Source organism: Leptopilina heterotoma, unplaced genomic scaffold (assembly GCF_015476425.1).
Source record: "Leptopilina heterotoma isolate Lh14 unplaced genomic scaffold, ASM1547642v1 Lhet_46, whole genome shotgun sequence".
NCBI classification, from domain to species: Eukaryota; Metazoa; Arthropoda; class Insecta; order Hymenoptera; family Figitidae; genus Leptopilina; species Leptopilina heterotoma.
In genome coordinates this window covers 1,461,498-1,489,288 of record NW_025111092.1, presented here as the reverse complement: position 1 = coordinate 1,489,288, position 27,791 = coordinate 1,461,498, and the positions used below count along the sequence as shown (strand labels likewise).

The window sequence follows — 27,791 nt, the reverse complement described above, 5'->3', positions numbered from 1 at the left end:
TTTTCAATGATATTTCAGCATTCAATAATGTTTCAAGTTCAATCTAAATGACAAAATAATTAGACACTGAAAAGAAGAATTAAGGTTAAGATGTGTTTAATAATTAAATAAATTAAATATAGTTAAATAAGATGTTTTCCTACGTTATTAAAGTAAACAGGTAACTGCCACCTGTAGAAACATCAAGTGAAGAATGTCTTTCAATCAAATTTTTCAATTATTATATTCAAAAATTTAAAGTTAGTCTAAAATTACTTTAAATAATGTATTTATTCTATTGATTAACTTTCTTGAAGTATTAACTCTAAATTACTTACATAAATGGTAGATTTTTACATTATGACATATTTCAACTAAAATTCCAATTGACAGAATAATAATAATAAAAGGAAAAAGAACATTTTTTTAAACAATAGTTTTTACTTTTTCACTAGAAAATGGAACTAATATTTATTTATTACTTTCCTTCAGAAAAATTAGTTTTTTAATTTGTCTCCCATAAATAGCGTTTTTAAAAATAGGTTTTTGAAAAAAATTAGTTTTAAAATTTTTTTTCAAAAAAGTCGTTTTTTGAAAAAACTACATTTTTCAAAAATCCGGAAAAAATATATATTAAAGTGGATATTCTAAGGTATTTTTAAAAAGATAAATTAGAGATGTAACTTTAAAAAAAAGATCAAAAAAATTTTTTTGAAAATTTTATAATTCATTTTTTTTTAAAAAAATTTTGAAATATTTTTTTTAAACTGTCTTATTTATGTTTGTAATATATTTAAATATAATTTAAATCGGTAAAGTTGTTTCCGAAAAAAATGAATTTTTTTGGTTTTTTTTAAAAAGTCGTTTTTTGAAAAAACTACATTTTTCAAAAATCCGGAAAAGATACTTATAAAAGCGGACATTCCAAGGTATTTTTTAAAAGAAAAATTAGAGGTGTAACTTTAAAAAAGTTAAAATTTTTTTTTTTAAATATCAAAATGAATTTTTTTGAAAATTTTTTTTAAACTGTCATATTTGTGTTTATAACATATTTAAATTTCATCCAAATCGGTTAAGTGGTTTTCGAAGAAAATGAGTTTTTTGGTTTTTGTTTCCCCCTCCATAGCTCCTAAAAGAAGTCGAATGGGGGGGGGGTTGAAATTTTCAGAATTTCATACTCATATTGGTAGCAGTATATAACATCAATATGAGCTTAATTCGTGCGGGGGCAATTTTCGCATACTTAATCCCCTATGTCCTTTAAAAATAAAATTAGTTTTAATTACGATAATATTTTCGTAAATGTATAATTTAACGTGGGACTCTTTGTAAACTCGATTTTTAAAAAATATATAAATATATGCAATACATGTCAATAAATATAAACCGAAAATTAAAATTTACTATTACATATTTAAAAAATTATCAACTCATTCTGATAAGGGGTCGTCCTTATAATTTTTCACAGGTTTTAGATTTAGACCCCCCCCCCTCCCTCCTTGTGGACACAAAAATACATGAGATCGTGGACATTTTTAAACCCCCCCTCCCCCCAAAAGTGTCCACGTGGTATATGGACGACCCCTAAATTAAATACACAGAATTTTAAAATACATTGACTTCTGTTTATAAGCGAAATTGCTTTCCAGAATTCGGGTATAGAAACATTGAGGAACCCTACTTTTAAAATCTATAAATATTGAAACATTTTTGTTATTTCTGATAGAAAACAATTTTCTTTAAATGAAATGAATGAAATTTAATGTCAGTAATGAATATAAAATAAAGGTTATTATAACCTTAAATAATTACAATTTTGAAGTGTTGTAAACGAAAAGTTAAAATTTTGATTTGATAAAGTAAATTGAGAACGTTTCTCACAATAATACTAACCCTTTTTAGCTGATTGCCAGTAATATTCACAAGTTCATTTCTAATTAAATTGAACTTCATCATTGTGTCGCTGGAAAAAATAGAGCAGCCAAAGGCAAGCCCAGGATAATCGGCGCATCTTTTCCTTTTTCTTGCTTCTCGTTCAGCCTCGACCTCAGTTCTTTCGCTTGGACATCGCAATCTCGCAAGTTCAGCTAGCTCCGGATCGTCCTCAATGTTAATAGACTCATCGTCTGAGTTCCCATCACCTCGAACCCTCGCGTCCGCGTGCTCAGGTTCAGGGCTTTCTCCTCGATTATCTAATTTTGTTTCTTCTTCTATCCGAGGTGCCTCCTCCAGGCCTTGTGCTTTCTTAATTTTTCGTTTATTTAATTTCTTTCTATTAACGTCCTGGCCACACTGCGCGGGCCTTTTTTGGACGTTATTTGATTGATCAATATTGTGAATTGTTGTTTCTATTGACTGTTGTTTTGAATCAGGGAACTTGTTTGAGTCGAGAGTTTTGCGAAAAGCAGCTAAACGTCGAGGTGACACGAGGACGGTTGTTAGGTTAGGTTCCTCATGTGCAGCAGACGTTGTTGTCACGTCACTGCTGATGTGAGGATTCGTCGTCTTTGAATCAGCTGTGTCATCTGTCAAAGTTGTTCCAGTAGGGCCACACTGCGCGGGTCCTCTACTGGAAATGTCAACACGTCTCCTCGTTGCATGCCGTGGATGATGTTGATGACCGCGACGTCTCGTCGTCGACGTGAGCGCTTGCTCCATGTCCTTCGGCCCTCGCGTCCTACCTCCCTTCCGTAGGCCACTATGCTATCTGTACTGTTATTACCGCACCGGACACTCCGCCATTTTCTCTGGCACTGACACACGTTCCTTTGCAGCTGGTGCTGCTACTACCGATTGCCGTCATTACCTCCGCACACATACAAATGTCAGCCCACGCGACCATGGATTTATAAACGTCTTCTTAAATTCTCTTGCACACTAACACACTTTTCATCTGGCGCACATACACGCACAAGAATCATACGAGTGCGCGCGTTTGTCTCCCTCCCACCCATCGCTCGTTCTCTTTCTCTTTCTCTCTCTTCCTTGTTTTCACTACGCTCGACACGGCGAACCTCTATACTAAAATTGAAATTCTCAACTCACTCGGCGTTAAACTTTCAAGACTTTTCTGCTCTGCGCGAACATTTCCTAGCGCCATATTAAGCTGAGTCCAGAACTATAAGGCCAACACATCGTAATTTTTATATCAGGTATCGTTCATAAATTTTAAGGCGCATGTATGTAGAGTAATTTTCAATTATGCCTTCCAATTTTGAAAAGTACTGTACACCTACCCAGTAGGGATGTAAAATTTCATGAAATTTTGGTTTCGTGAAATATTACATGCAAAACTTGAAATATATGAAAAATTGAAATATTTCAAATAAGTTAGCGGGAAAATTTAAATTAGACGTGTAATATGGGATTCACGCAATTAAATTCTACAAAAAAATATTCAACACAGCAAACTTTATACACGAGAAAACTCTCACATTAATTTTAGACATGTAATAATAATTCTACGCAAATTAATTCTACGTCTTGAAACAATAACATGAAACAATGAAAATATAATTTAATTAATTTTTTTAAATTCGTCAGGATTAAATACTAAAACAATAAGTATTAAAAATATCATAAAATCGTAAAATATGTTTTTTAGCTTCATTGATTAAGAAAATTACCAAAAAACCTATTAAAATAAATAATAATGTATGAGTGATTCTGATTTCTAGGTATTTCTCAATTGTGTATTTTTTGTAACTAAAAATTTCAAGAATAAAAAAAAACTAAAACTTAATTATATTTAACCATTGTTTAAACAATTTATAGTTTTTAATTTTTCAATTGATTGCATTTTGAAAAACTAGAAACTCTAGCCCTAAGTGCAATATTGAGAACCTGGAACGGATAAGCCTGCTACGCATGGTTGAAAGGGACCATACCAGTCAGACAACAGTGAGCGCGCCTCTAAGCCTGCTGTCTGACTGGTATAGTCCTTTTCAACCATGCGCGTAGCAGGCAGTTATCCGTTTCAGACCCTCAATTTATGAAAAAATGACAACAATACATTGTTTAAACATTTTTATAATAAATAATTTTTTATTTCTTATCATCAGTAAAGGTTTTACTCACGAAAAATTACTAAATTGAGAAAAAACTAGAAATTTCTAATCCTGAGTATAGTTTATGAAAAAAATAACAAATTGTTTAAACAATTTAATAACTTGTTATACTTCTTTTCATACACCAGAAACACTCAAACATTATTTTAATAAGTTTTTTTTAATTAATTTTCTTTAAAAATAAAGTTGAAAAAAATATTTCAAGAATTTTTTAATACTTATTGTTATTAGAAAAATATTTAAAAACAAAATTTTAAAAATCGGGTCCAAGTGATAGATAGAAAATTCAATTACGAAGATTTAGAAAAAAAGAAAAATCGTTTCGGTAAAAAATTGTGACCTGTAGAGTGATTTGGAATTAAACTTGCGCCGCTATAAGCGAATACATGCGCACGAATCAGGATTCGTGCAAATTCAGCACGCCGCGTTGAACAATTTATTTTTTTTCTCGTAAAGTAATTGTTATCCCATAATTAAATTTTCAGGAAGTATTCTTTACTTTATAGATAATAAATACAACAAAAATTTTTAAATCGAAGAGGTAGTTTTTTCAAAATTTAAAATTAAAACTTTTTTCGAGCAAAAAAATTTTTTTTTTAATTTTTTTTCAAAGTGCTTCTTATTAGGTATGAGTTAATAATTTATAAAGCGTAAAAAAATATATTTCATTATGCGTAGAATTAAATTTTGTCGAATTTATCGGTGTGTTGAATATTTTTTTGTAGAATTTAATTGCCCACACAGCACCAAAACTTTCCTAAAAATTTATTAAAGATTTACTTGCAAACTTCGAAAAATTTACTTGCAAAGTTTAGTGGAAATTGTGTAAAGATTCAAATGTCCCACTTAAATAAATGTTTATAGTCAAATTTTCCTAAAAATTTAACTTAAAACTTTCCTGAACATTTAAATTAAATTTTCGACTTCTCTCTTATAAGCGAAAATGTAACCTAAAACTTTCCTGAAAATTTAAATTAAATTTTCGCCTATATACAGTAGGCGAAATTTTTTTTTAAATTTTCAGGAAAGTTTCACGCTAAACATTTATTGAAGTGGGACATTTAAATCTTTACAACATTTTTACTAAACTTTTCAAGTAAATACTTCGAAGTTTGCAAGTAAATCTTTAATAAATTTTTAGGAAAGTTTCGGTGCTGTGTGGGTGTGTAGACTCGCTACCGCTCGTATAATATAAGGTTTATTATTATTAATATTGTTTATTTATTTATAATTTTATTATTATTTATTTAAAACTTTTTAGAAACAAATTACTAATTCTATAAACTTACGTGTCTTCATAATAAGGATTCTGTTCACTTTAAAATACAACTACAGGAATTTTACAGTTTTATTTTTAATTATACTTTTATATATTTAGTTAGATATTGTTTATATTTTGGGTAATAATAATTGATTTTCTAACAATTTCAAGTGTAATATTCATTTCATTTTTTCAGGCATAAGCAACCCTTTGATTATTTTGTAACTGTGATATTTGAATTCCTTATCTTCTCCAGAATTTTTTGCAAAAAAAAAATTTATGCGGACACTTTAATTTATAGTTTAGAACAATTATTTAAAATAATAAAATAACTAGTAGGATGATTATTTGTCTTAAAATTTTCTTTAGGTACCAATATTAATATTTTTTTGCAAAATTAATGCTACTTTATTGTTTTAATTATTTTTATAAATAATTAAATTTGTTTACAAAATGTTTATAACAATAGTAACTATTGTTTAAAATACTATGTTTATTTATTTTTTTATTTTGTTAACAATTATATTAACCAATTAATAATCAAAATAATTGGAAAGATTAACTAAACAGAAGTAAAACAAGATCGTGCAACACATGGACCTCAAATGCGACGCATTCGCGTAAGTGCAAAGTATGTGCGCTGCAGGACAAAAAATTAAATATTTCGGTTAGTTTTAAAGTCCCCAGGAATTTTTTTTTGACAAAAATTTTTGGAGAAGATAATAAGGAATCTAAATATCATAGGTAGTTACAAAAAAATCAAAGGGGTGCTTATGCCCGAAAAAATGAAATCCAAAATTATTTTTACTTTTCTTCCGGGCAAATTTTGGATTTTTTTGTTTTTAATATTGCACTTTAAATTGTTAGAAAATCAATTATTATTACCCAAAATATAAACAAAATCTAATTAAATGGATAAAAGTTATTCGTTTTTTTTAAAAAATGTACTTTAATGTTTGATGCCAGGTAAAATCGACAATTTTGAAAATTTTTAAAAATCTTTTTTTCCTAAAATCTTCTATTATAAAACACAACATTTATACCAAGTTTTACAAAAATTGAAAGACCCATGAACAACTTTGATTTTTTGGAGAAATTTTGACCCAGGATAGCTCCGATTTAAAATAATTTTACTTTTTTATTTCTTGTAACACTATGTTATTCATAATTCATGTCTGTTGAATATATAGTATAACAGTAATAGTTATAATAATTTTTAATATAAAATTAAGAAAGAAAAATTGAAACATTTCTTTGCTTCATAAATGAAACGTAAGAAATGATATATGTATAAGAAACGACAACTGATACGACATCGTTTCCTATCCCAATTTCCGACGTTGTATCCGATGTCCTTTTCGACGTCACTATTTTCAACCGGGAAGACTAAAAGGACGTATCAAATTGTTGCGGTTTTGATGCTGTTAACTTTAGAAAAACTGTGTTGTACATAATACTTAAGATGTAAAATGTGTGGATGTGTAATACTTAGAAGAAAGATTCCTCAAGAAAGATCGAATTATTTTTGCACGTTTAAAAATTAAAAATATGAGACTTAAATATAGAAGAGCGATTCCATGTATGGATTTTTTCAGTCGTTTGTATGATTACATTATTGCCATTGATGTACCTATTAAGGAGAAATCTTCCACAACTTCAAGGTTTGAGTGTCTACTGACATAAATGACCGAATCGGTCATGAAAGTAAAACCCTCTGAAGGTCAATTATACGGTACAATCATATTATATATTAGTCAATATAGAAAAAATGATTCAGCATTTATCCAAACTAATTAATCGAAAACTTCAATACATATACACCGAAAAAAAATATTGTTGTTTTAAGCGGAGTCCTCTTATATTAAAGCATATTTTCCTCTTAAATATGGCTCAAAAATAATCTTCTTATTTTAAGAGGATTATTCTTCACTTAAAAATATTCTTCTTAAAATAAGAGGAAAATACTCTTCGATTAAGAGTACCTAATATATTCTTGATTCTAGATGATTTTTGCAATAGGAATTTTCCTCTCAAAACAAGAATATTTTTTTCAGTGTAATAATTAATTTTTAATTTAATGTATTAAAATAAATTAAATAATTTTATATGATAAATATTTTATTCGAAGACAAAAAAGGGAACGTTCACATATGATGTCACGTTTTTGGGGGTAGGGGGGGAGTCTGTACTAAACATGACAATATATGTATTTTTCCTGTTTGAAAAAGTTTCACAGTGAAATTAAATATTACATACATAATCGCCCTCTTAAAAGTATCGATATATGCGTCCAGTTTTGAAAATTTGTTACATAAAAATTAAAATCTTCAAATGTATAAAAAGCTTTCATCCTTTCAATGAATAATAATTTATTTTTACTTAATTTTATTGGACCTTAAAGATATAATTATTTTTAAACTTTCAGGAAATAAAATGTGAAAAAAAACTCACGTTCTGAAGAGCTTTGTCTTTTTCTTCAAGTTTGGCATTGACTTGCATAAGAGCTTCTTGCGTTTGATCAAGCTCATTTTCAATGGTCTGAATCTTTTTCTGTAGAGCACGCGCTTCTTCTTCTGCCTGTAAAATTAATTACAAATTTTAAAATCCTATTTTATGAAAAAGGATAATCCAAGCATATAATCTTTTTATAATCTTTTTATCATTGTAATAATACATTGAATATTCGTAATATTACCTGTAAAATTACAGTGATGTTACTGCGATGAAGTTTAAATAAATTTGCAAATTTCTTTAAAAAGATTAATAATTTTTACTTAAGTGTTTAAAAATTTTATAAAATATATTTTTGTTTGTTTTCACTAACATTAAAATTATGAAAATTTATATTTTTTCTTCGCAACTAGACTATAATTATATTTTAAATTGTTTTTCCTTTTTTAAAAACATACTTTTTCGGCACGCGCGTTGGCGTCGCGAGCCTGTTGTTCGCACAGCAACGCGCGATCCATAGCGTTGTCCTTCTCCAACTTCATTCCTTGCATCTTCTTCTTGATCGCGTCCATGGTGACTGTTTAGTGTTTTTTTCTGTAATTGAAATTAACATCTTATTCAAAAATGTTGTTCAGAAATTATTCATTAATTAGGTATAATAAATCATTTACTACTTTTGGAAACTTTTTGCTAAACAGTTTTCCACTCTTACAACTTTTGCAATTTTATATCTATGTTAAAAATGTTTTGAAAATTCTTTTTTTAAAAATTATTATTAAAAAAATATCACAAATAATAAAAGCTGTAAAATTTTTGAAATAAGAACAAATTTGAACAATTATTTTTTTTCATTTTGTCAAATTTTAATTTAAATCAACCAACATTAACAGCATGTGATTGTTAGATTCTCCATGGTAATTTTTTCGATCACTTTTCTCTTTAAATACCCATTTAATAAATTGAGCTGAAATTTTGTACGATGAAAGTCTAAAATATATCTAATAAAGAAGGGCAGTGATGTGCAAAATTTCAGCTCAATTTATTAAATATTTAAAGAGAAAAGTTGGCAAAAAAATTACCATTGAATTTTTAACAGTCACCTGCTGTTAATAATCCCCAATAAATATGTTCTCTATGTTTAAAATTGTTTTGTTTTGTAATATTGTTTAAAAGTTTTAAAATGGGTCTAAAATATCTAATGGATTTCAAAAATTGACATTTTATTTGTCAAAAAAGTGAAACGAGAAGTGTTGGATATTTGCATCCGATATATAATTAGCAAACTGTCTATAGCATTTTATTTATAGAGGAAGGTCTTAACAGCAGAGTAAGCCTGGAATCCTGCTTACACTTGCTTTATATTATTAATCAAAGTTCTATTACAGAAGAGCGGATTTTGATTTTTGTATATATCCTTAACGCTTAAAAATAATACTCTCGAAAGATTTTTAAATAAAAAATTTTTTAATTTATTCATTGTTTATAGTTTTTTTTATTATAATAATAATGACGTGTCATCGATAAAGCTATTTCTTAGCGAAGTTTCAGTGAGGAAATTGTTCCTCACTATTTAAGGAAATTTTTTGGAAAATTTCAAAGAAATGCATTGTTATAGAGTTGACCAATCGTTTTTTTTAATTATTCAACCAAATTTTTTAATTGAATGATTTTATTTGAATTAACCAAATACGTTACTGCATATTCAACTAAATTTTTTGATTTCTTTAAGAGTGATTCTTTAATAGTGATAATTTAAATTTTTATTTGTTGAAATGTTGAATGTTTTATGGTTTTTTTATAAATGTTTTAAGTTATTTACAGCAGCCAAACAATTTAATAGTAAAAAATATTATCTAGATAAATAATGTATATTTTAAATAAGTACATGTTTTATCCGTATTAAATATTGTTTAAATAAATGAAAGAATTGTAAAAATAAAAATTGCTGAAAAATATAAATATATATTTAAGCAAAAAATAAAGTTATCAAATTTTTTAATGTGCTAATGTTTGTAAACGATAATAAAATTATTATTAAAGTAAAAAAGCGTTGAAATAAATGAACTGCGCATAATATGTGAGTGATAAAGCTCTGAAAAGAGACAGCTTTTACGTCTCCAGAGTTTACGTTGAATTCTATACGTGCAGCGCGCGCTTTTTTAGAAGTTATATAACTTTTTTGTTTTTAAACGAATTTATTTAAAATTTTCTAAAAAACTTCCTTAAATAGTGAAGAACAACTTTCTCACTGAAACTTCGCTAAACTCAAAACTTCTTTGCATATTTGTTTTTGTTGAACGTAAGAAAGCTTCATCGATGACAAGTCATCATTTATAATAAAAAAAAATTAAAAACAATGAATAATAATTAATAAAATTTTTAAGACTTTGTCTTAAAGACAAAGACTTTCGTCTGTTTAAAGCAAACCAAAGTCAATTGATTCGAAAAAATTCTTGCAAATATTTTATAATTACAAAAAAATCCTAGTTATCAAAAATTTTTTTCGTTTTCGAAAAAAATCAAAGACCATTGGGTCAATCAAAAAAGAAGATGTAAAGAAAATTTTATAAATTTAAAATAAAAACTTTTTCTGTTTAAAACAGTACGAATTTGGAAATCAATGTCGATGAAGAAAAGACGTAAGCTTTATCCTCCCACGTACTTGATCTTGCAATCAGAGTGTTCGACAGAATTAGGAAGAGTGCGCCGAAAGAAGATATGTATATAAAGAATGAGAGAATGAGAGATAGAGAGAGAAGGAAATGGGAATGTTTCTTTTTTTTTTTTTTTTTTTTTAATGGTGAATGATGCAAGAAATATTCCGTTAGTTTTTAAAGAGATTCTCGAACCGACAACAACGCGTGAATTGCGAGAGGAGGGTTATTTTTACACCGGGGCAAGAGCGAAGGCGTTGCTTGCCTCCTTCTGGCCATTTCGGGTTACACATATTAAACATCGTCGAGTTCTTAACCGTCGCAAAGACGCTGGTGTCCTCTTACACTAAAATATAAATTATTTTCTATCAACAATTTCGATTTACTTATAGAAAGTCAGAAATCCATTAGAATTTTAAACTTCGTTCTAAATGAAAGGAGAAAAATAGTAAATTTATTTTTTTCCTCGAAGAAAAACGTGTGATAATTTTTAAATTTTACTTTTTCACATTAAAATAATTAAGATAAATAATTTTAAAAAACGCTCATTTTTTTTAATGACATTACACAAATTAAATTAATTTGTCAATAATTCAGTTTGTAAATTTGCAAATCTGTTGTATTCTTATAGTTTTTGAGATTTAAAGAATTATATCTAATTGATAAGAATAAATTAAAATTTTATTTATTTTTTATTAATAATAAATTTTATATTTATTAATTTTATTAAGATTTTATTTTAGAAAAACGAAACGTTAAATTAATATAATAACAAGATTTTAAATATTAATATATTTTTCTTATTTATTTCATAATGGTAGTAAAATGCATTATTCCCTAAATTTAAGAAAAAAATATTTTTAAAAATAAATTTAAATAAATTGTATTAATATTTGTAGCTGTAAAATTGGAAAAACTTTTTTAATAAATAAATTAATTCAATAAAAAAGTATCCCACATAGCAGCGAAACTTGGAGCAATATTATTAATATTTCTTCAACGTTTCCACCATTGAGGAAATTTTGTCAATATATTGCCTGGAGTTTCGGTGCTGTGCGGAATAATAATTATTATAAATGGAATTTAAAGAGATTTTCAGTAATATTGAAAAATGGATACAATTCTTAATTTTACTTTAGTTTTCCCAAAAAGGAGTTAATTTTTTTAAAGAAAAAATCACTTTGTTATTTCTTTCACGCGCAGCTCAATTTGTAAAACTCACTAAATTTTAATCTATTTCAAATTGCATCCCGGAAACAGCACAATGTATTATGAGAACAAGTATAGCCCCTATATTATTTAATCCTATTTATAAAATCAAAAATTAATTTATTAACAATTTTTACTGATACTGAAAATATTTTATTAATTTCGTTAATTATGTGAAAAATTTTTTTGTTTATTTTTTGAAAAATAGTTATTGCAAACGAGCTTTCAAAGAATTTTGAATTATTCAAGTTGACCTCAATAAAATTTTATAAATAGGAAACATGTCAAGGCTGTGTTTTTTTTGTTAAAAATAATGTAAAATAATGTAGTCATTAAAGCATTTATTTATTATTGATGCATTTTTTAAAAATTAGTTCAAGATTTTTCTAAATTAAAAATAAATAAAAACTACGAAACAAATTGTAAAATTGTGATATGAAAGTGAGGTAAAAACATTATCATCTGATTATGGCAAAAATTTAAAAAAAAACAAATATAAAATCTAAAAAATTTTTATTCGGAAATTAAAAAAAAATTTGAATATAAATAAAATTTGTAATATGAAACTATTTTAAAGATTAAATATAGATCAACTTTTAAATTTTAACGTAAATCTAAGTAAACATTACCAAATGTAAGTAAACATTACAATTACAATTTTAAAACAAAACTAATTTAATAATTAAAAAAAAAGTTTTAATTCATTTTTTAGTTTAATTTGAAACACAAAACAGATATTTAGTTAAAATTTTGTTTTATTAACAAAAAAATTTGTTTCCTCCACAAAAAAAAATTATCCATAAAGTAAAAATTCACACTCTATTAATTCTCACTCCACAATTTTTTTTTTATATGAATTTGTTGAAATCGCGAACACTTTTCTTTCTTAAAAATTTTTAAAACAAGGTTTATAATTTTTTTGAATTTAAAATAAAAAAAATTGATAAAAAAAAAGTGTGAAATGTACTCACGCAAGTACTCGAAAAAGAATCGTCGTCAATTGACGGTCGATGTTACCGACTTGTGAGTTAAGTCAGGACTGGTAGAGTTAAGAAGCTTTCGGCAATCTCCCTCCTTCTTTTGAAGAGTAGACGCTTTAAGAAAATCACCAAAGCGTCGACAATTGTGCCCCTTCTTCAAACCCTGATCTCCACAGGCAGATCTAGAAATGTTGCTTCCGAGGGTATCTTTAGATCCACACGACTCCTGAAAGATCGGACATTTTAAAGTTAAAGATTCTCTCTCGTTCTTTTTCTTTCTGAGTGAAGAAATAAATGATATCACCTAGAAAAACTTATAATGTCTTTAGAAAAGAAATATATTAAATGAAATTTTATCGGCGTTAAAGAATAAATGTAGAAAAAGAAAATTATTTTTGATATTTGTGAGAAGTGAAGCATCAATTCTTAAATCTCAAGCAATGTAATTAAAATGTAATTTCAAACATTTCTAAAATTAAAGAAAAAATTTTTAATTCATAAATTCGAGTTTGTAATTTTATTTTCAAAGTTATTTCTAAAACATTTCTAGAATTCAAAAGTAAAAAGATTTTGATTCATTAAATAAAATTTGAATCTGCATATATTTATTTCATTTTTTACGTTTAATATGACAATATACATACTATGGAATTTTCAAAACATAGACCATAAAATATCAATATAGAAATTATTTGCCAACTCACGTTAATTGATTTTAGAACATTTTTAACAGATATCAAATTTATCAGGCTAAACATATTAATAAATAAAAATTTAATGAACATAATTTAAAATTTAAAAACATCATCAGATATCAATACCAACTTCATAAAAAATTAAACAATGAACATATTTTAAAATTTTAAAACATCAACAAATATCAATACAAACTTCATAAAAAATGAAAAAAATATATATATAATTAAATTTTTTTTCGAAAATCATAAATATTATTTTGGCTTAAAAATTGTAAAAATAAAAAAAAAATTGTAAAAATAAATTGTATTTACCTGAAAAAATTAGCTACAGATAGCGTTGTCCGTTCAATTGGATATGGCTAAAATTTTAAGTTAGACTACTTAATACCTAAGAGACTGACATAAGTTTCATTTTAATCGGTCAAGCAGACAGACTACACGCACATACATTTATAATTTTTTTGAATTTTTAGAATTCTTACTATTCGAAACAAAAAACTAAACATGAATTTACAACTTCTAAGCAATGTATAGACAAAAACCTGATTTTATTTATATAGAAGATGAAAATAATTGTGTATACAGAAATGAAGAAATCACGAAAAGTTTATAATAGATCAGTAGAAGTCGAAATCTGTCTGTTTTCTTTTTTAAATCTCGTATTCTTCCTAATAGTGTGTGTTAGAATTAGAATTTTTAAAAATAGAATTATCGTTTTCGAGATTTAGTAATTTTGACTGAACTACCTGAATTTTATTATTTTCGAGTGTTAGTAGTGAAGAAAAGATTTTTTCACTCTGAACAACTTTTTTTTTTGTCAAAATTGTTTATAACATTGTCAAAAATTGATTAATAATTTTATTATTAAATAACATCAGATAACAATATTTTTCAAAGGTGGAAGAAGTTGACAATCTCTCGGAATCAATTCTCAATTTCATGTATATCGACAGTACAACTGTCCTAATACAGAAATCTGCTTTTTCTGAAAAATATTTTTTCAAAATTAATTAATAATTTCTAAATTATCAAAGAACTTAGCTTTTAAGTTAAAAAAAATAAAATTAAAATTCTTTTATATTATTTTTACAAATTTGAAAAGTTTGGCGGAAATTTTTGAGGAGCAATTTGGAATTTTGAAAAAAGTTATTTTTGCATCATGCCTATCTGATAGTCCCAATATTTTTAAGGCGAAATGTTTGTTTTCCTGATTTTTTCAAACTGCTTTCGATTAAAAAATCTATTTTAATGAAAAAAAACCCGTCTTTTTTTATTAAACCCAAGCCTGTAGAGAGTTAAAGTTTAAATGGGGTTTAACATAAGTTTAAATCATTTCTTCAGAGTTTATATTCTAACTTTTGTTTTTATTAATTTTTTTTTAAAACTCTGTATACTTATAGTTTAGGGTGTGCTAAACACGAGTCAAAAATAAATTTTGACAGATGACAGCTGTCATAGAATCCTGTCAATTTTTTGACAATGATTATTCAAGTATTTTACAATTATTTAAATAAGTTTAAGTATTTTTTAGACTACAGAGATTAAACTAAGTAGCAACATGTCTTTTTGACAGTTGACAGCTATCAAAAAAACTGTCAAACATAGAAAATGTTAGTTTTCAAGAAATTTTAGCTTTATTTTCTCAAATAGAAGTATTTTTTAAATTCCAAAGATCGAACCGTATAACGGAATGTTTCTTTGACAGATGACAGCTGTGAAAAATGTTGTCAAACTTATGAAAAAGAGATTCCTTCAAGTATTTTACATTAATTCGAATAAGTTCTAGTATTTTCTAGACTACTGACATTAAACTAAGTCGCAACATGTCATGTTGATAGTTGACAGCTGTAAATTTATGTTTATTTAAGTAAATAAATGGCAAAATATATGTCATGGCTATTTGACCTAAGGTGACAACAGGCAATTAACCAAAACCCAACCAACCTAAATAGCAAAATGACATCTAGTTCTACGGTTTAATCGAAATGCTCTAAAAGACAGTTGGATGTGTGTAAATTATTGTACAGTATTTCAAGAGCTCTTGGTTTCAAAAGTTGACAGCTGTATTGACAGTTATTAATGGTCAATATTTCATATTTCTTTTACATGCAATATCAGTATTTTAAAAACTATTCGTGTTTCAGTAAAATGATGTAAACTTCTTCGAAATTATTGTTTATTTCTAAGTTTTACAGCATTGTGACAGCTGTCAATTGTCAAAATGGCATGCTATTTGATTTAATTTCAGTTTTTTTAAAATACTTGAAATTGAGTAAACTATTGCATAATACTTTAAAAAATCTCTTTTTCAAAAGATTGACAACATTTTTGACATCTGTCATCTGTCAAAGAAACATTCCGCTATTCGGTTTGATCTTTGTAATTTAAAAAATACTTCTATTTGAGAAAATATAGGTAAAATTTCTTAAAAACTAACATTTTCTATGTTTGTAGAGTAATGAGAAGGCCTAGATACGGTTTGTTTTTTAATGAAATTTATTTAAAATCCCAACTATAGTTTCGAACTATATATAGTTCCTCATCAGGAGATGAATTATTTTACAAATATATTATTATCCAAGCGACGGACATAGTATATAAGATTTCAAAAAGGATTATAAATAAAAATTAAATGATCTGAAATATCATTTTTAATGATCTTCTCATTACTCTACAAATTAATTAATACTGTCAAAAAAACAAAAATCACAAATTTTCTATGTCCAGGTTAATTTTTCATGTCCTTGGGGTATGAAAAAGCGGTCTACCGCATAAGCGGTTCATAGAACGTTCTATGTCTGACTCAGAGACGTCTTTAAAATTTGTCTAGAATGTCCATAAGACACTTTGAGGATGTATTTTAGAAATATTTGGAACATTTTTAGGACATTTTTAGGGCATGATTTCGACATTCTGAGGACACATTAAGGATATGTGTGGGAAATTCTCAAGACACACTAAGGACATTTTTAGGAAATGTTTGTGCATTTTCTCAGGACACGTTGAGAACATTTTTAGGGCATATATGAGACATTCTATAAAGATGGTCAGAACATGTCCTCAATGTGTACTGAAAATGTCCAAAACAGGTCCTAAAAAGTGTCCTTAAAGTGTGTCATGAGAAAGTCCTAAAAATGCCATCAATGTGTCCTGAGAATGTCCAAATCATATCTTCAAAATATCCTCAACATTTTCTGAGAATGTCCCATGCACTTTCTGAAAATATCCATATGACACATTTGGACGTTTTCAGGCCAGACATAGAATTTGATTAAGACGCCTTCAGGATATCTTTTTTAAGACATTGTTAAGATATCTTTAAGATATTTTAGAAATGTTTTTTACAATGTCCTGGAAACGTTATGAAAAGGATATCCCACGGATGTCTGTGCTTGCTGGGTACTTGAACAGGCAAGCTTCCCACTAAAATGCCTCTCTATAAAATTTAGTAATAGTTAATTTTTAAAAAATCATCGGGTATTGTTATTTGATCATCATTATTTTATTTATTGATTTTACTAAATACACTTTAAAAAATTTAGAGAGTTAACGGACTCAGGAGTTGGGAGTGAAATTTTTCGAGTTAAAAATCCACTCCAAAAGAGAGTTAATTTACTAACTCTCTTTTATCCAACTCCCTTAGCATTAACTCTCCAATGGGTGCGACTTTTATAGAATCTCCTGGGGAGTTAAAAGTAAACTCCCTTTTCTTACAGTGTAGATTACTAAATTTGATGGGGAAGCATTGTTGGGAAATATTTCCATTCAATACACATTCACATGCATATCAAATTTTAGTATTTAGTGTATATTAAAATTACGAATATTTTTTAAAGTGTAGTTGATTCCTTGTAAATGGGTATGTGTTTGAGTGCATTAAAATTGTTATTAAGTTAATAAGAATTTTGTTTGATATTAAATTCTCAAATTTTCTCCTTTGGATTAGTCAGCATTAAGGAAGTAAATTCATGTAAGGTGGACATTTTTTTCAGTTTAATTGAAACTTATTAAAACTTTGAAATTCAACTCCAATGTACAGATTTCTCTGTCGATCTCCTTGATTTATATATGTCAAGGTCTCACAACAGCGTGAGTATTGGACAAGTTTTCTGTTTTCGTGCCTTAAAAGGCAAAAGATTTATTGAATTTAATCTTCAAAGATGAATAGTGCAAATCAAATATTAATTACAAATTTTAATTTATATTAAAATTAAATAAGATATAAAACGTTAGCAATTTATTTTTTTCAAACCAACAAATTTTTAGTACTTGCTTGAATCGATCTTTGTTAGAAGAACTTATTTTGTATATTGTATTAATTATTTCTACTTTTTATTCTTTATACTTGAAGCAAACCTAATTTATATCTGTAACCCACTTATGGTCAACCTATTTTGACCGCGGAGAATTGTGTAAAATAAATGAATAAGTTTCTTTTAAGTCATAGAGCAAAAAAAAAAGATTTTTTAATTTATTTATTTAATAAAATATGTTTTTATAAACAATAATAGAAATAAGATCAAATTATTAATTAATAAAGTGTGTATTTATAGAAATGATAAAATTCGTAAAAACTGTAAGAAAAATATAAAAAATTGTTGAAATGTATAATTTGGAAAGTTATACTAAAAACTCCATTAATTAATTTTTTGTTACATTATAATTAGAATAATGAGTTAATTTTAAAGTTTTTTAACAATTTTCCAGTTAAGGCCTTTTAGAAGTGTTGTGCAAATTAAATAATGCTTTACACGGAGCAAATTTGTTTCTTCTATTTTACCGAATTTGTCAGTAAAGTTGGGATATAGTGGCATAATTGAAAAACAATTTAAACTGAACGTTTAATACAAAATAAATAAAATTTTAACGTTTATTTGAATACTTTTTTGATGGGCACTAACGTTTTAGGATAATAGTTCGGTAAAACTTCCTTGACTTGTCTAAAGTGTTAGTTTTCAAGATTGAAATACTTATTTAAGTGCCCCGTAGTCAAATGAAAAACTTTAACATTAATAGTAAGTAAGTATTATTAAATTCAAACAATACCCAGTGTGCACGTTCTGGAACTGTTCTGTAACAGTTAATGGAAATAAAGAACAGTTACAGAACGGTTCCGGAATTGTTCCGGAACGTGCACACTGGGTAGTTTATTAATTTGAATATTTCTCACAAGCGGTGAAATAAAATTCAGATTAATATATAAGGACAGTTTAAACTTTCTGAATCAATAATGCAAATCGTGCGATGTATGTATAAGTGTATGCGTTTAGAAGGTGTATCAAATAGTATTTGTTCATAAACAATTGTAGGTGGTTAGGTAGTTAAAAGTTAAGTTAGGTAGTAATTGTAGGGGGTTAGGTAGTGATTGAAGTAGGTAAATTGAGATTTACTGCATCTACCGCTTTAACATTATTTTTTATTTGTGTTCTTCAAGTTTTACCGAACTATTCAGTAAATTGTAACTGATCAATTTTACCGAACTATATATTCAGTAAAAATAAGTATAGTGAACAGTTATCTTATGTTTTACCGAACTATTCAGCAAATATAAATGTAACGAACACTTATCTTACGTTTTACCCAACTGAAAGAGAATAGCGCTAATACATGTATTGTAAGGTTTATGCTTTATACATTATTATTTAATGCAATTGTTTTTACAGTCTGGTTTTTGAAAAACTACTGTTTTGTTAGTTCATCCCAGTTTTATCTAACTAAATTCAGTAAAATTTAAGGAATAAATTTTCTCCGTTTACACAAAACAAAAGTTTTGTGGTACATATACGAACTTGCTCCTTATATGGAATATGTAGGTAAGGGTCTTTCGACAGCCTTGACTTATATTATAATAAGACAAATTACGCAGAAAATAATGAAGGGTTAAATTTACAGCAGAGTTCAAAATAATTATGTTCGAAACTTAACTATCCTGATAGTTAAATAGTCCTTCCGAATTTACTATAACTTATTACATAAATATTATAATAATTACTTATAATAAAATTATTGATTTTTTACATTCCCATCATATGAGAAAGTATTATAGTTTTGTCTGAATTTGGACTTTTTCTAATTTTATGAAATCTTCACGTTTTGAGGTGCTGGAGACCAAAATGTGGTTCCGATGATAACTTTTTGAAAAACTTCATGAATTGTCTTGATGAGGCTGAAGTTCGCAACGTTTTTGAAAACGAAAAAATAATGATAGAATATTTTTTATTTAGCAAAAATTTAAATTATTTGTTTGTCATTATTAAATTCTAGGAAAAACTTAATTGATGCCCTGGGTCGAATAACTCGCCTGACACTCGGAGGCACGCGCTGATACCAGTCGGATAACAGTGAGTGGCCCGCGTCACGCTCCGAGCTAAGGTGATAATAATTTAATTAATTAATTGATGTTTGTCAAGTTGGTAAATCTTGACATTTATTTTTTAGTATATGGATTGGTTTGACTATGAAAGAACTACGGGTTCTCGTTAAATAATTAAGTGCATATTCCTTTTGATAATTGTTTATTAATATTAAAAGTTTAAACAATAAAAGTTACTTCCAATTTTTTAAGATGTTGAACAATGTATATGATAATGAACGCTGCAACCCGCCTCGCACACAGGTTAATTGGGTTGATAATGCATTTTTATTTTCTGTTCATTTTTGTCACATTGGCACTTAAAACAAATATTTTAACAGTTAATTTTACAGACTCTAATTGTTCTTTCTGACACTGTACCTTAATATAAAAAAAACTTGTTTGAATGATCGAAGGGCCGTTCGGGCAGAAACTCACCGGAGTATTTGACATTTGCTTCAAAGAAAACAGGGGTTTATATAGTGGTTAAGAGTCTACTTGATTGGGGATGAGACGATCAAAAAGCACGTAATCAAGGTAAAATCTACAAGCCACGTTTTCTTGACGATTTCTAGAGAGCACATACGAGTTGGATCATATTACATTTATAATAATTATTAACAATTATTTTCATTTCAGACAAGTAATATGACACTCGTCTTTTTATATTTATTGTATTACAATATTATACGCCATATACATATGTGTTACATGCATACAAACACACAGTTTAAATATGAATCTCTAGTGTTTAAATTAAGAACCTTCTTACGCTTGTATCACTTGTCGCGGCTTATTATGAGCGAGCGGCGATCGATTATACTATGCATGCAGATAATGAACCGACCGCTACTCACTTATCATATAGCTCTAAATCCCGGTAGATTTAAATTTCAATTGTCTTAGATGGTAACTCGTTTAAACTTAACTTACTGATTTATCATGTAGGGTTTCTATACCTGTACTATATTGTCCTCTAAATTTTACCAATGTTCAAAAATCTTCAACAATGCCCGGGCATTGTTGACAATGGCCTGTCTTTGTCGACATTGCCCAGTCAGGTTCGAGCAAAGTTGTTTATCATCTTATTCACTAACAGAAAGAAACTCTAGCTGCCACAATTTTCAATCGATTCTTTTAATTCTTTTTTTATTTTGTTTGTGATATAATTATATCTAGCGAAATACGTACGAATTTTGCCCGAATCTGTATCGAGTTGTAGTGTCCACCGCACGGTGATACATTTTTTAAGCACTCCGGCATATCATCTATCAGACCGACATTTTTGAAAAAAATTTTAAAAAATAAATATTATTTTGTAGTTTAAGAGTAGTATAATACCCTACTGTATTTTAATTTTTTTAAAAAAAATTTCTATTCTTCAATAAAAATTGTTGAAAAAACGTATATTTTGGTCGGGTTAAAGTATAGTGTAATCCTTTAATTACGGAACTAATCATTTTTAAAAATAATGAAATAATTAATTCAATTTTTATCAACTTTGCCCAATTTGTACCGGTCATTGTCAACAATTCCCGGGCAATGTTGAAGATTTTTGAACATTGGTAAAATTTACAGGACAATGTCGACAGTGACCAACGAATTTGGGCATTGTCGACATTGACCGGTCATTATCGGAGAATGTCCGATTCCGGTCTTTGCCCGCAACATATATATCGTGTACATGTTTTAATATTTCATTTACTATTGTATATATTATTAATTATTATTATATATACGTGTATGTGTCTATTTTATAACTATTAAAATTTTGAATTTATACACTAAAAAAATTTGGTCCAAATCTTTAACTACTATTACCTAATTGAGTGAAAAGTTGTTAAATTAATTACTTTTTTAGTTTTGAAAATACAATTTTTTCAAAAACCAATATTTTAAACTGCATACCTATTATATTAAATTAGGAAAAAGCAAACAATTTTCCTCAAAGACATTTTTTTATTAAAAGTCAAATTTTGGAGTTATAAGCTCTTAAATGGGTAAAAGAACCCTACCCATATATAGCATGATATCTTACTGTAACAATACTGCAGGCTTATTTGTATGCTAAGGCTATACAGCATAACCCAATAAAATTAAATTTTACAAAACTGTTTATTGTTTATTGTTAAAAAATTAATTAACACTACTCTACTCTGCTAAATACCTTAATATAGTGTCTTATAGCCAAGTAATGATTTTTTTACATTCCTTCCCAGATAGCAAGATGCGCGCATACTGTCAGGTATATTTCGCGCACACGTGCTGGTTAACCCGCACGCTTGCCTGCACTGGGTCACACAGATGCGTCCTCATATGCTACGCATATGAGTCGCACTTCGTGCAGGTCGCATGCGTGATGAAAATATGTGAGTTTTGAGCATTTCAGTGATAATTATAATATGTATTAAAAAAACTGACTAATCATAATTATTTTTAATTTCTCGTTATAAGTAATCAGTCTTAATAATAAATAATTAAAAATTTTAGGATCAATAGTTTTCAGAAGTTATTAAATCTATTTTCTAAAAGAATAGAGATAAGCATAGAATTATTATATTAGACCTCACAAATCTATCTGTTACTGTTGAATTTACGAAAAATGTATAAATAAGGAATTTTCAATTAAAAAACTTATCAACATAACCAAACTTATTCGTAATTTTAATGTTTTTTAGTAAAAAAAATTACTAAATTCTTTTAATTCTTTACACTACCGTCCACGAGTATCAGGACGATTACACGCGACTCTATGAAAAAACATGCCATCATTTCTTCAATCATATCTCGGAAATAAAAGGGGATACAAAAGAAACTGAAATACGGTTAGAAAGCTTATTAAATTCTGCGTAAAATAAGCAGACTTTGAAGTCATTTCGTCAACTATTTTTTGAGTTGCAGAGTGAGAAAGAAATAAAATAATCAAATTTTCTCATTTTTGTTTCTTATTCAAGTTTTTCAAAAATCTAGAAAAATTTAGATAACATTTTTTTAAAAACACAAAAATCTTCGTTAGAATTTCAGCTTTGAAATAAGCCTTCGAAAATTAAAAAAGGTTACATAAATTACTACAATTTTTTTACCTTAAAATTAACTTTAGTAGTTATAGGATAAATATAATTTGTTTAAACTTATCAAAATAACATGAATTAATAATTTTTATCCAAATGATATATAGAAATATTTAAAATTGAAATATCTATATTGAAAAATAAAAAATTATTTAAAATATATACGTCGCAAGGAGAAATGGATTATTTCAATAGAATAACAAGAATTAAAAATTTTAAACTGGTAATTCACAAATATATCTATCAAATAGAACATTTTATGAATGTAAACGATTAATTTTAGATATTATTTATTAATTCACGAATTATATTATATTTAAGTTTTTATATTATGGATAATACAAAATTTAGAGGTTATAATGTCAATAATAGAAATGCAATGAAACTTTCAGAGAAAATGTCTCTCGTTTTCACAACCACACTGTATGCCTGTATGCCCAGTTCTTCACACTTGTGATTGAATCACATGTGACTTCCATATGCTCGCAGAGTGTGACACAATAACACTGTCACAGCTGATGAGCAAGGTGCTGGTTATCCTTTACTCATACTATCCTCAAATGCAGTTCATTCAACTGGCATCTGTGAAGCATTCACAGATGTCTGCGCAATGCGTGCAGTGCGAGTTACTTAGAGCTTCCCACACGGCGCACGTGATAAGTGCAACGCACAATTGCTATCTGGGTTTAGTTTTTAATAATTTACTAAGAGACCTATGTAATTATTTAACAACCGTTCGAAAATTGCAAATTCCGAATTCCATTGAGTATAAACATCCTGGATTAATAAAAGTGGGCAAGAATTAGGGTTCATTAATTTTTGAATTCGTTTTAGTTTTGCTCTTGCCAATGAATAACGTGCAAAGTAAACCACAATACGCATGTATTTTTATTAGGAATTACTTTTCGAAAAAATCTTGTTTTACTCTGCATTTTGTAACTAGGATCTGCTATCTTTAATACATATTTAAAAATATATCTTCTACTAATCTGTAAGGATGTAATTCTACAGCAATCATTAATGCAATTGCTCTATCAAGCATTTTTGATTTTGTCCCTGTCTTGAGTAACGTTTTTACTTGTCGGGTATATATGGGGAATTCCAGGCCAAATTGGAAATCATTTTGCTTTTGTATCTCAAATTTTTTTTAAACATTTTTTTCTTTTAGTACTTTTTGAATTGAGCTGTCTTGATTTTTTCAAATTTTTTCATAAAGTGGTTCAGGAGATACAGATTTTTAAAAAATGACGTTTTTTACGTAAATTTTTTCTTTAAATGCTTATAACTCGGTCAAAAATTGCTCAAATTGAACGTTTTTATAATGACAAGTTTTGTTTTCACGCGTAGTTTTTAATAAAAATATTAAAAAAAATTTTTTTTAATAATTTACGATAAGATTTTAGAATTTAAAAAAATTTCATTTTTAACAATGTATGTATCGATAAATTTTTTTAAAAATTTTTTGTAAGAAACTAGCACTAAATTAACAATTCTTAAGCCTTGTCCGATCGTGGGCAAACGGTGGGATCTATTTATTTTGAAATTTTTAATTTTTATATACGCAGTGGTGGCCAAATGACTAACTTGCCATTTGACAAAATCAAACAAATTTTTTACAGCAAATGTGTTTTCAAATTAAAATAAAATATTTGGTCAAATGACAAGTTAGTCATTTGTCCACCACTGCTTATATAAAAATTAAAAATTTCAAAATAAATAGATCCCATCGTTTGCCCACGATCGGACAAGGCTTAACAATTGTTTTCAAAAATCTGTATGTCCTGAACCGCTTTATGAAAAATTTGAAATATTGAATATTGAATACAATTATTAGTGAAAGAAATATATCGAAAAATATCTGGTAGAACATAACCTATTTATTTGTTTCGCCTTTTAAACGCTTTTTGTTTTAAGAAAATTAAAATCGACGAGTGAAATGTTTTTATTCTAAAACTATCGATTAACAATTTACTATTTATTTATTTTATTTTTTTCAAACTGATTATTATCACAAAATGTTTTCATTTCTAAAGGATTTCAAGAAATTATGGTTGGAAGCTATTGGGGATAATATCAAGAAAGGAAGAGGCAAGCGAACTAAAAAATGTTTATTTATTTGTAATCAACATTTTACTGTAGATTGTCTAAGACTTGGAAGTAGAGAAATACTAAAGGATGGAAGCATAAATTTTATATCATGATCACGGGTATCCTTAAAATCAGGTGTCTCGATGATACCAGAGGAAAGAAGAGGTAAAGTTTTTGACATTTATACACGGAGAGACCGAGATTACTAATTTTTGTATAAAATCACACTAGAATTTACTATTTTCACATTGCAACCACCGGAAATAAGGGGACTTTTTGTATTTTTTACTATTTTCTACACTAAGTCACTAATCCCGACAAATGTTCACCAAATTAGCAAAGTTTCTTACTATTTCGTCCAATAGTTCCAAACAACTGTAGTAAACTCAGAAGCATTGTGTACGTAAAATTACTATAGTCGTTTGTAAATGCAGAAAGAAAGAGTGAAAGAAAAAATACGGATTTTTGTCGCCGGTTTCCCGTCAATTCTTGACTAATGGAGGTAAACTGGAAGGATTTTTACATACACAGACACACACACACTTATATATTTGTTGGATAAATATTTGAAGACACACACATGTTTATTTCACTTATATTCATAGACGCGGTTAATTAATACACTAATACACAACTGCACGCACGACAACGAATTTCACTGAAAGCATACATATTTGTTTCCTTATATATTGAATGATGAAAATTTACAGCACTTACGAGAAAGCAGTTTACTTTTAACAACTTATTATAAGACATAGTCCTTGGGACAGGAATAAATGCAAAATTTATTAATTTATAATGGTCAATTTCTGAGATACCGAACGACCTACGTTTCACTTTATATTTAATTATTGTAGATAATATCCAAATTTATTTTTCATACGCGAAACATAGTCACTGTCAATGATCGGATGGCATCGGCTCATTTACGGAGATTGACGAAGTTAGCAACCAATAGAAATGCAGGCGCCATATGACTGCACTCGCTAGCCACACTTGCTCACCAAAAATTACTACAGTGGATCGTAGGTTTTAGTGGAAAATGTTTTCATTTGTCAGATTTTGTCTAATTAAATTAGAGAAAACTATAATCAATTTTTGCTACATTTACAACTCTTACACAAAATATTAAAACTTGCTATTTCAATGTAGCAAATTTATCTATTTCTTTTGTAAATTTATCTAATTCTGTAGCACATTATGCTAAAAGTCCCCTTATTTCCGGTCATTGCAACCATTTTTAGTAATTTTTACGAATGTGGGTCTCTCCGTGTATGAAAGTTGTAAAACACTTTTAACAATGTTATAACATATCTGATATTGTTTCCTTTTTTCAGGTGTTCTAGTTGTAGATGAGATGCAGATAAGCCAAGGGCTTAATTTTGAAACCGAAAACTTATGTGTTATAGGTTTTACGGACTTAGGCGATTATACACCAGAGCTCCAAAAAAACGTGCTCACCATGCTCTCGTGCAATTATTCCAACCATTTCGTGGTAAATAGGTACAAAACATAGCAGCATTTCTGCAATGATTGGATCTGTAGCGATTTTTCTCATCTTGTAAAAAATTTGCGAAATTTTTTAATGTCAAAGGAAGAAATAATGGTAAGAATTTTTATGGAATAAATCATTTAAAAACCTTGAATTCGTTAAATTTTGTTTCTCACATTATGCTTCAGACTTCTGATGGCGTATTTTAAAAAAAACACTTTCGCGCAATTTTGAAATGCGACAGAGAAAAAAAATTTGTGTTTAAAAATTGCGAAGAAACTTACACCCGATCATTTAGAACCAAATTTTTTCCAAAAAATGCACGTCATGTCTAATACGGCGGACGACAAAATAAGAAATTCATTAGATTGGCTTGAAAGTTACAAATTCAATAAATTTAAAGAAAATTTCCGAAATATTGGATCTGCCATTTTGAATTTTAAGAAAATAATGTCAGATTCGTAATCAGCGACCCCAAAAACCCCCGAGTATTCAATTTCAAGCCATTATATTTAATTTTTTTTGTCGTCTGCCATATTGGATCTAAAATTTTGAAAACTAATGTTAGATTTGTAATCAGCGACCCTTAAAACCCCCGAGTAACCAGTTTCTAGCGAATTTGACAAATTAAAAAAAATTTCCGACATATTGGATCTGCCATTTTGAATTTAAAAAAAATAATGTCAGATTCGTAATCAGCGACCCTAAACCCTCCGAGTATTCAATTTCAAGCCATTATAATTAATTTTTTTGTCGTCCGCCATCTTGAATCCGCCAATTTGAATTTCAAAAAACTGATCTCAGATTCGTAATCAGCGATCTCAGAAACGTTAGGGTACCAAGTTTCATAAAAATTCATTAAACACTTTTTCAACACACTTCTGGTCCAAAGAGGGGAAATCTCGTTGACAGCCAAAGGATTAAATGTTAAAGTTGCGATTAAATTATATTATACAAGTTTTAAATTTCTCAAATTTGATAAATATTTTATGTTTACCTTCATATTTTTAAATAAACTTGAATTATAAAATATTTTCCAATCTCGGAGAATCAGTTAAGTACTAGTGAAAATAAAATTATTATTTTGGATTCGCTTAAAATGTAATAACTAATTGTGAGTCTGTTTTTGTATCAGACATTGACTATAAGAATTTGAATGAAAGAATGAAACCCTGCGTTCCTTCACTGTAAACAAGACAAAAATCGATATTAACAAGAACCAGTTATTATTTAAGTTAAAGGAATAATTACATGTTTCACGAATCGCGAAATATCTTCTGCATCCTATTTTATTGATTAACGCGAAAATTTTATCTAATTACAGAGTAGCAAAAACGGAAGTAGCTATAGACTGAATTTCGAATCCTCTGTAATTAAAATTACTGCAAAGTAGAAGCAGCAAGAAACTATAAACTTGATAAAATTATATGATAGTTTGGTATTTAGCTTTTATTCTCAGTCGTTTGTAATTTCATTTTCTTTATCCTAA

At 27.8% G+C, this 27,791-nt stretch overlaps 1 protein-coding gene and 1 long non-coding RNA gene across 23 annotated transcripts in view; one reads left to right on the top strand and one right to left on the bottom strand.

Moving 5' to 3' along the window:
- Positions 1-12,743, bottom strand: part of LOC122507317 (tropomyosin Per a 7.0102) — a 74,717-nt gene extending 61,974 nt beyond the window's left edge. For 12 of the 22 annotated variants that reach the window (XM_043619953.1, XM_043619950.1, XM_043619945.1 and 9 more), the window contains exon 1: positions 1,873-2,777. In XM_043619953.1, the coding sequence (XP_043475888.1) occupies positions 1,873-2,637 (765 nt within the window). In that variant the 5' untranslated portion in view covers positions 2,638-2,777. Of the gene's footprint in view, positions 1-1,872; positions 2,778-7,758; positions 7,885-8,216; positions 8,353-12,592 lie in introns of those variants that run through there. The other 10 variants (XM_043619960.1, XM_043619962.1, XM_043619959.1 and 7 more) reach the window with 1 other exon arrangement.
- LOC122507318 lies at positions 3,015-26,363 on the top strand. Its single transcript, XR_006302110.1, has 5 exons — positions 3,015-3,131; positions 19,564-19,671; positions 20,068-20,188; positions 24,756-24,975; positions 26,148-26,363. It is a non-coding gene; the product is annotated as an uncharacterized LOC122507318 (long non-coding RNA).
- Positions 26,364-27,791: the final 1,428 nt, after the last annotated feature.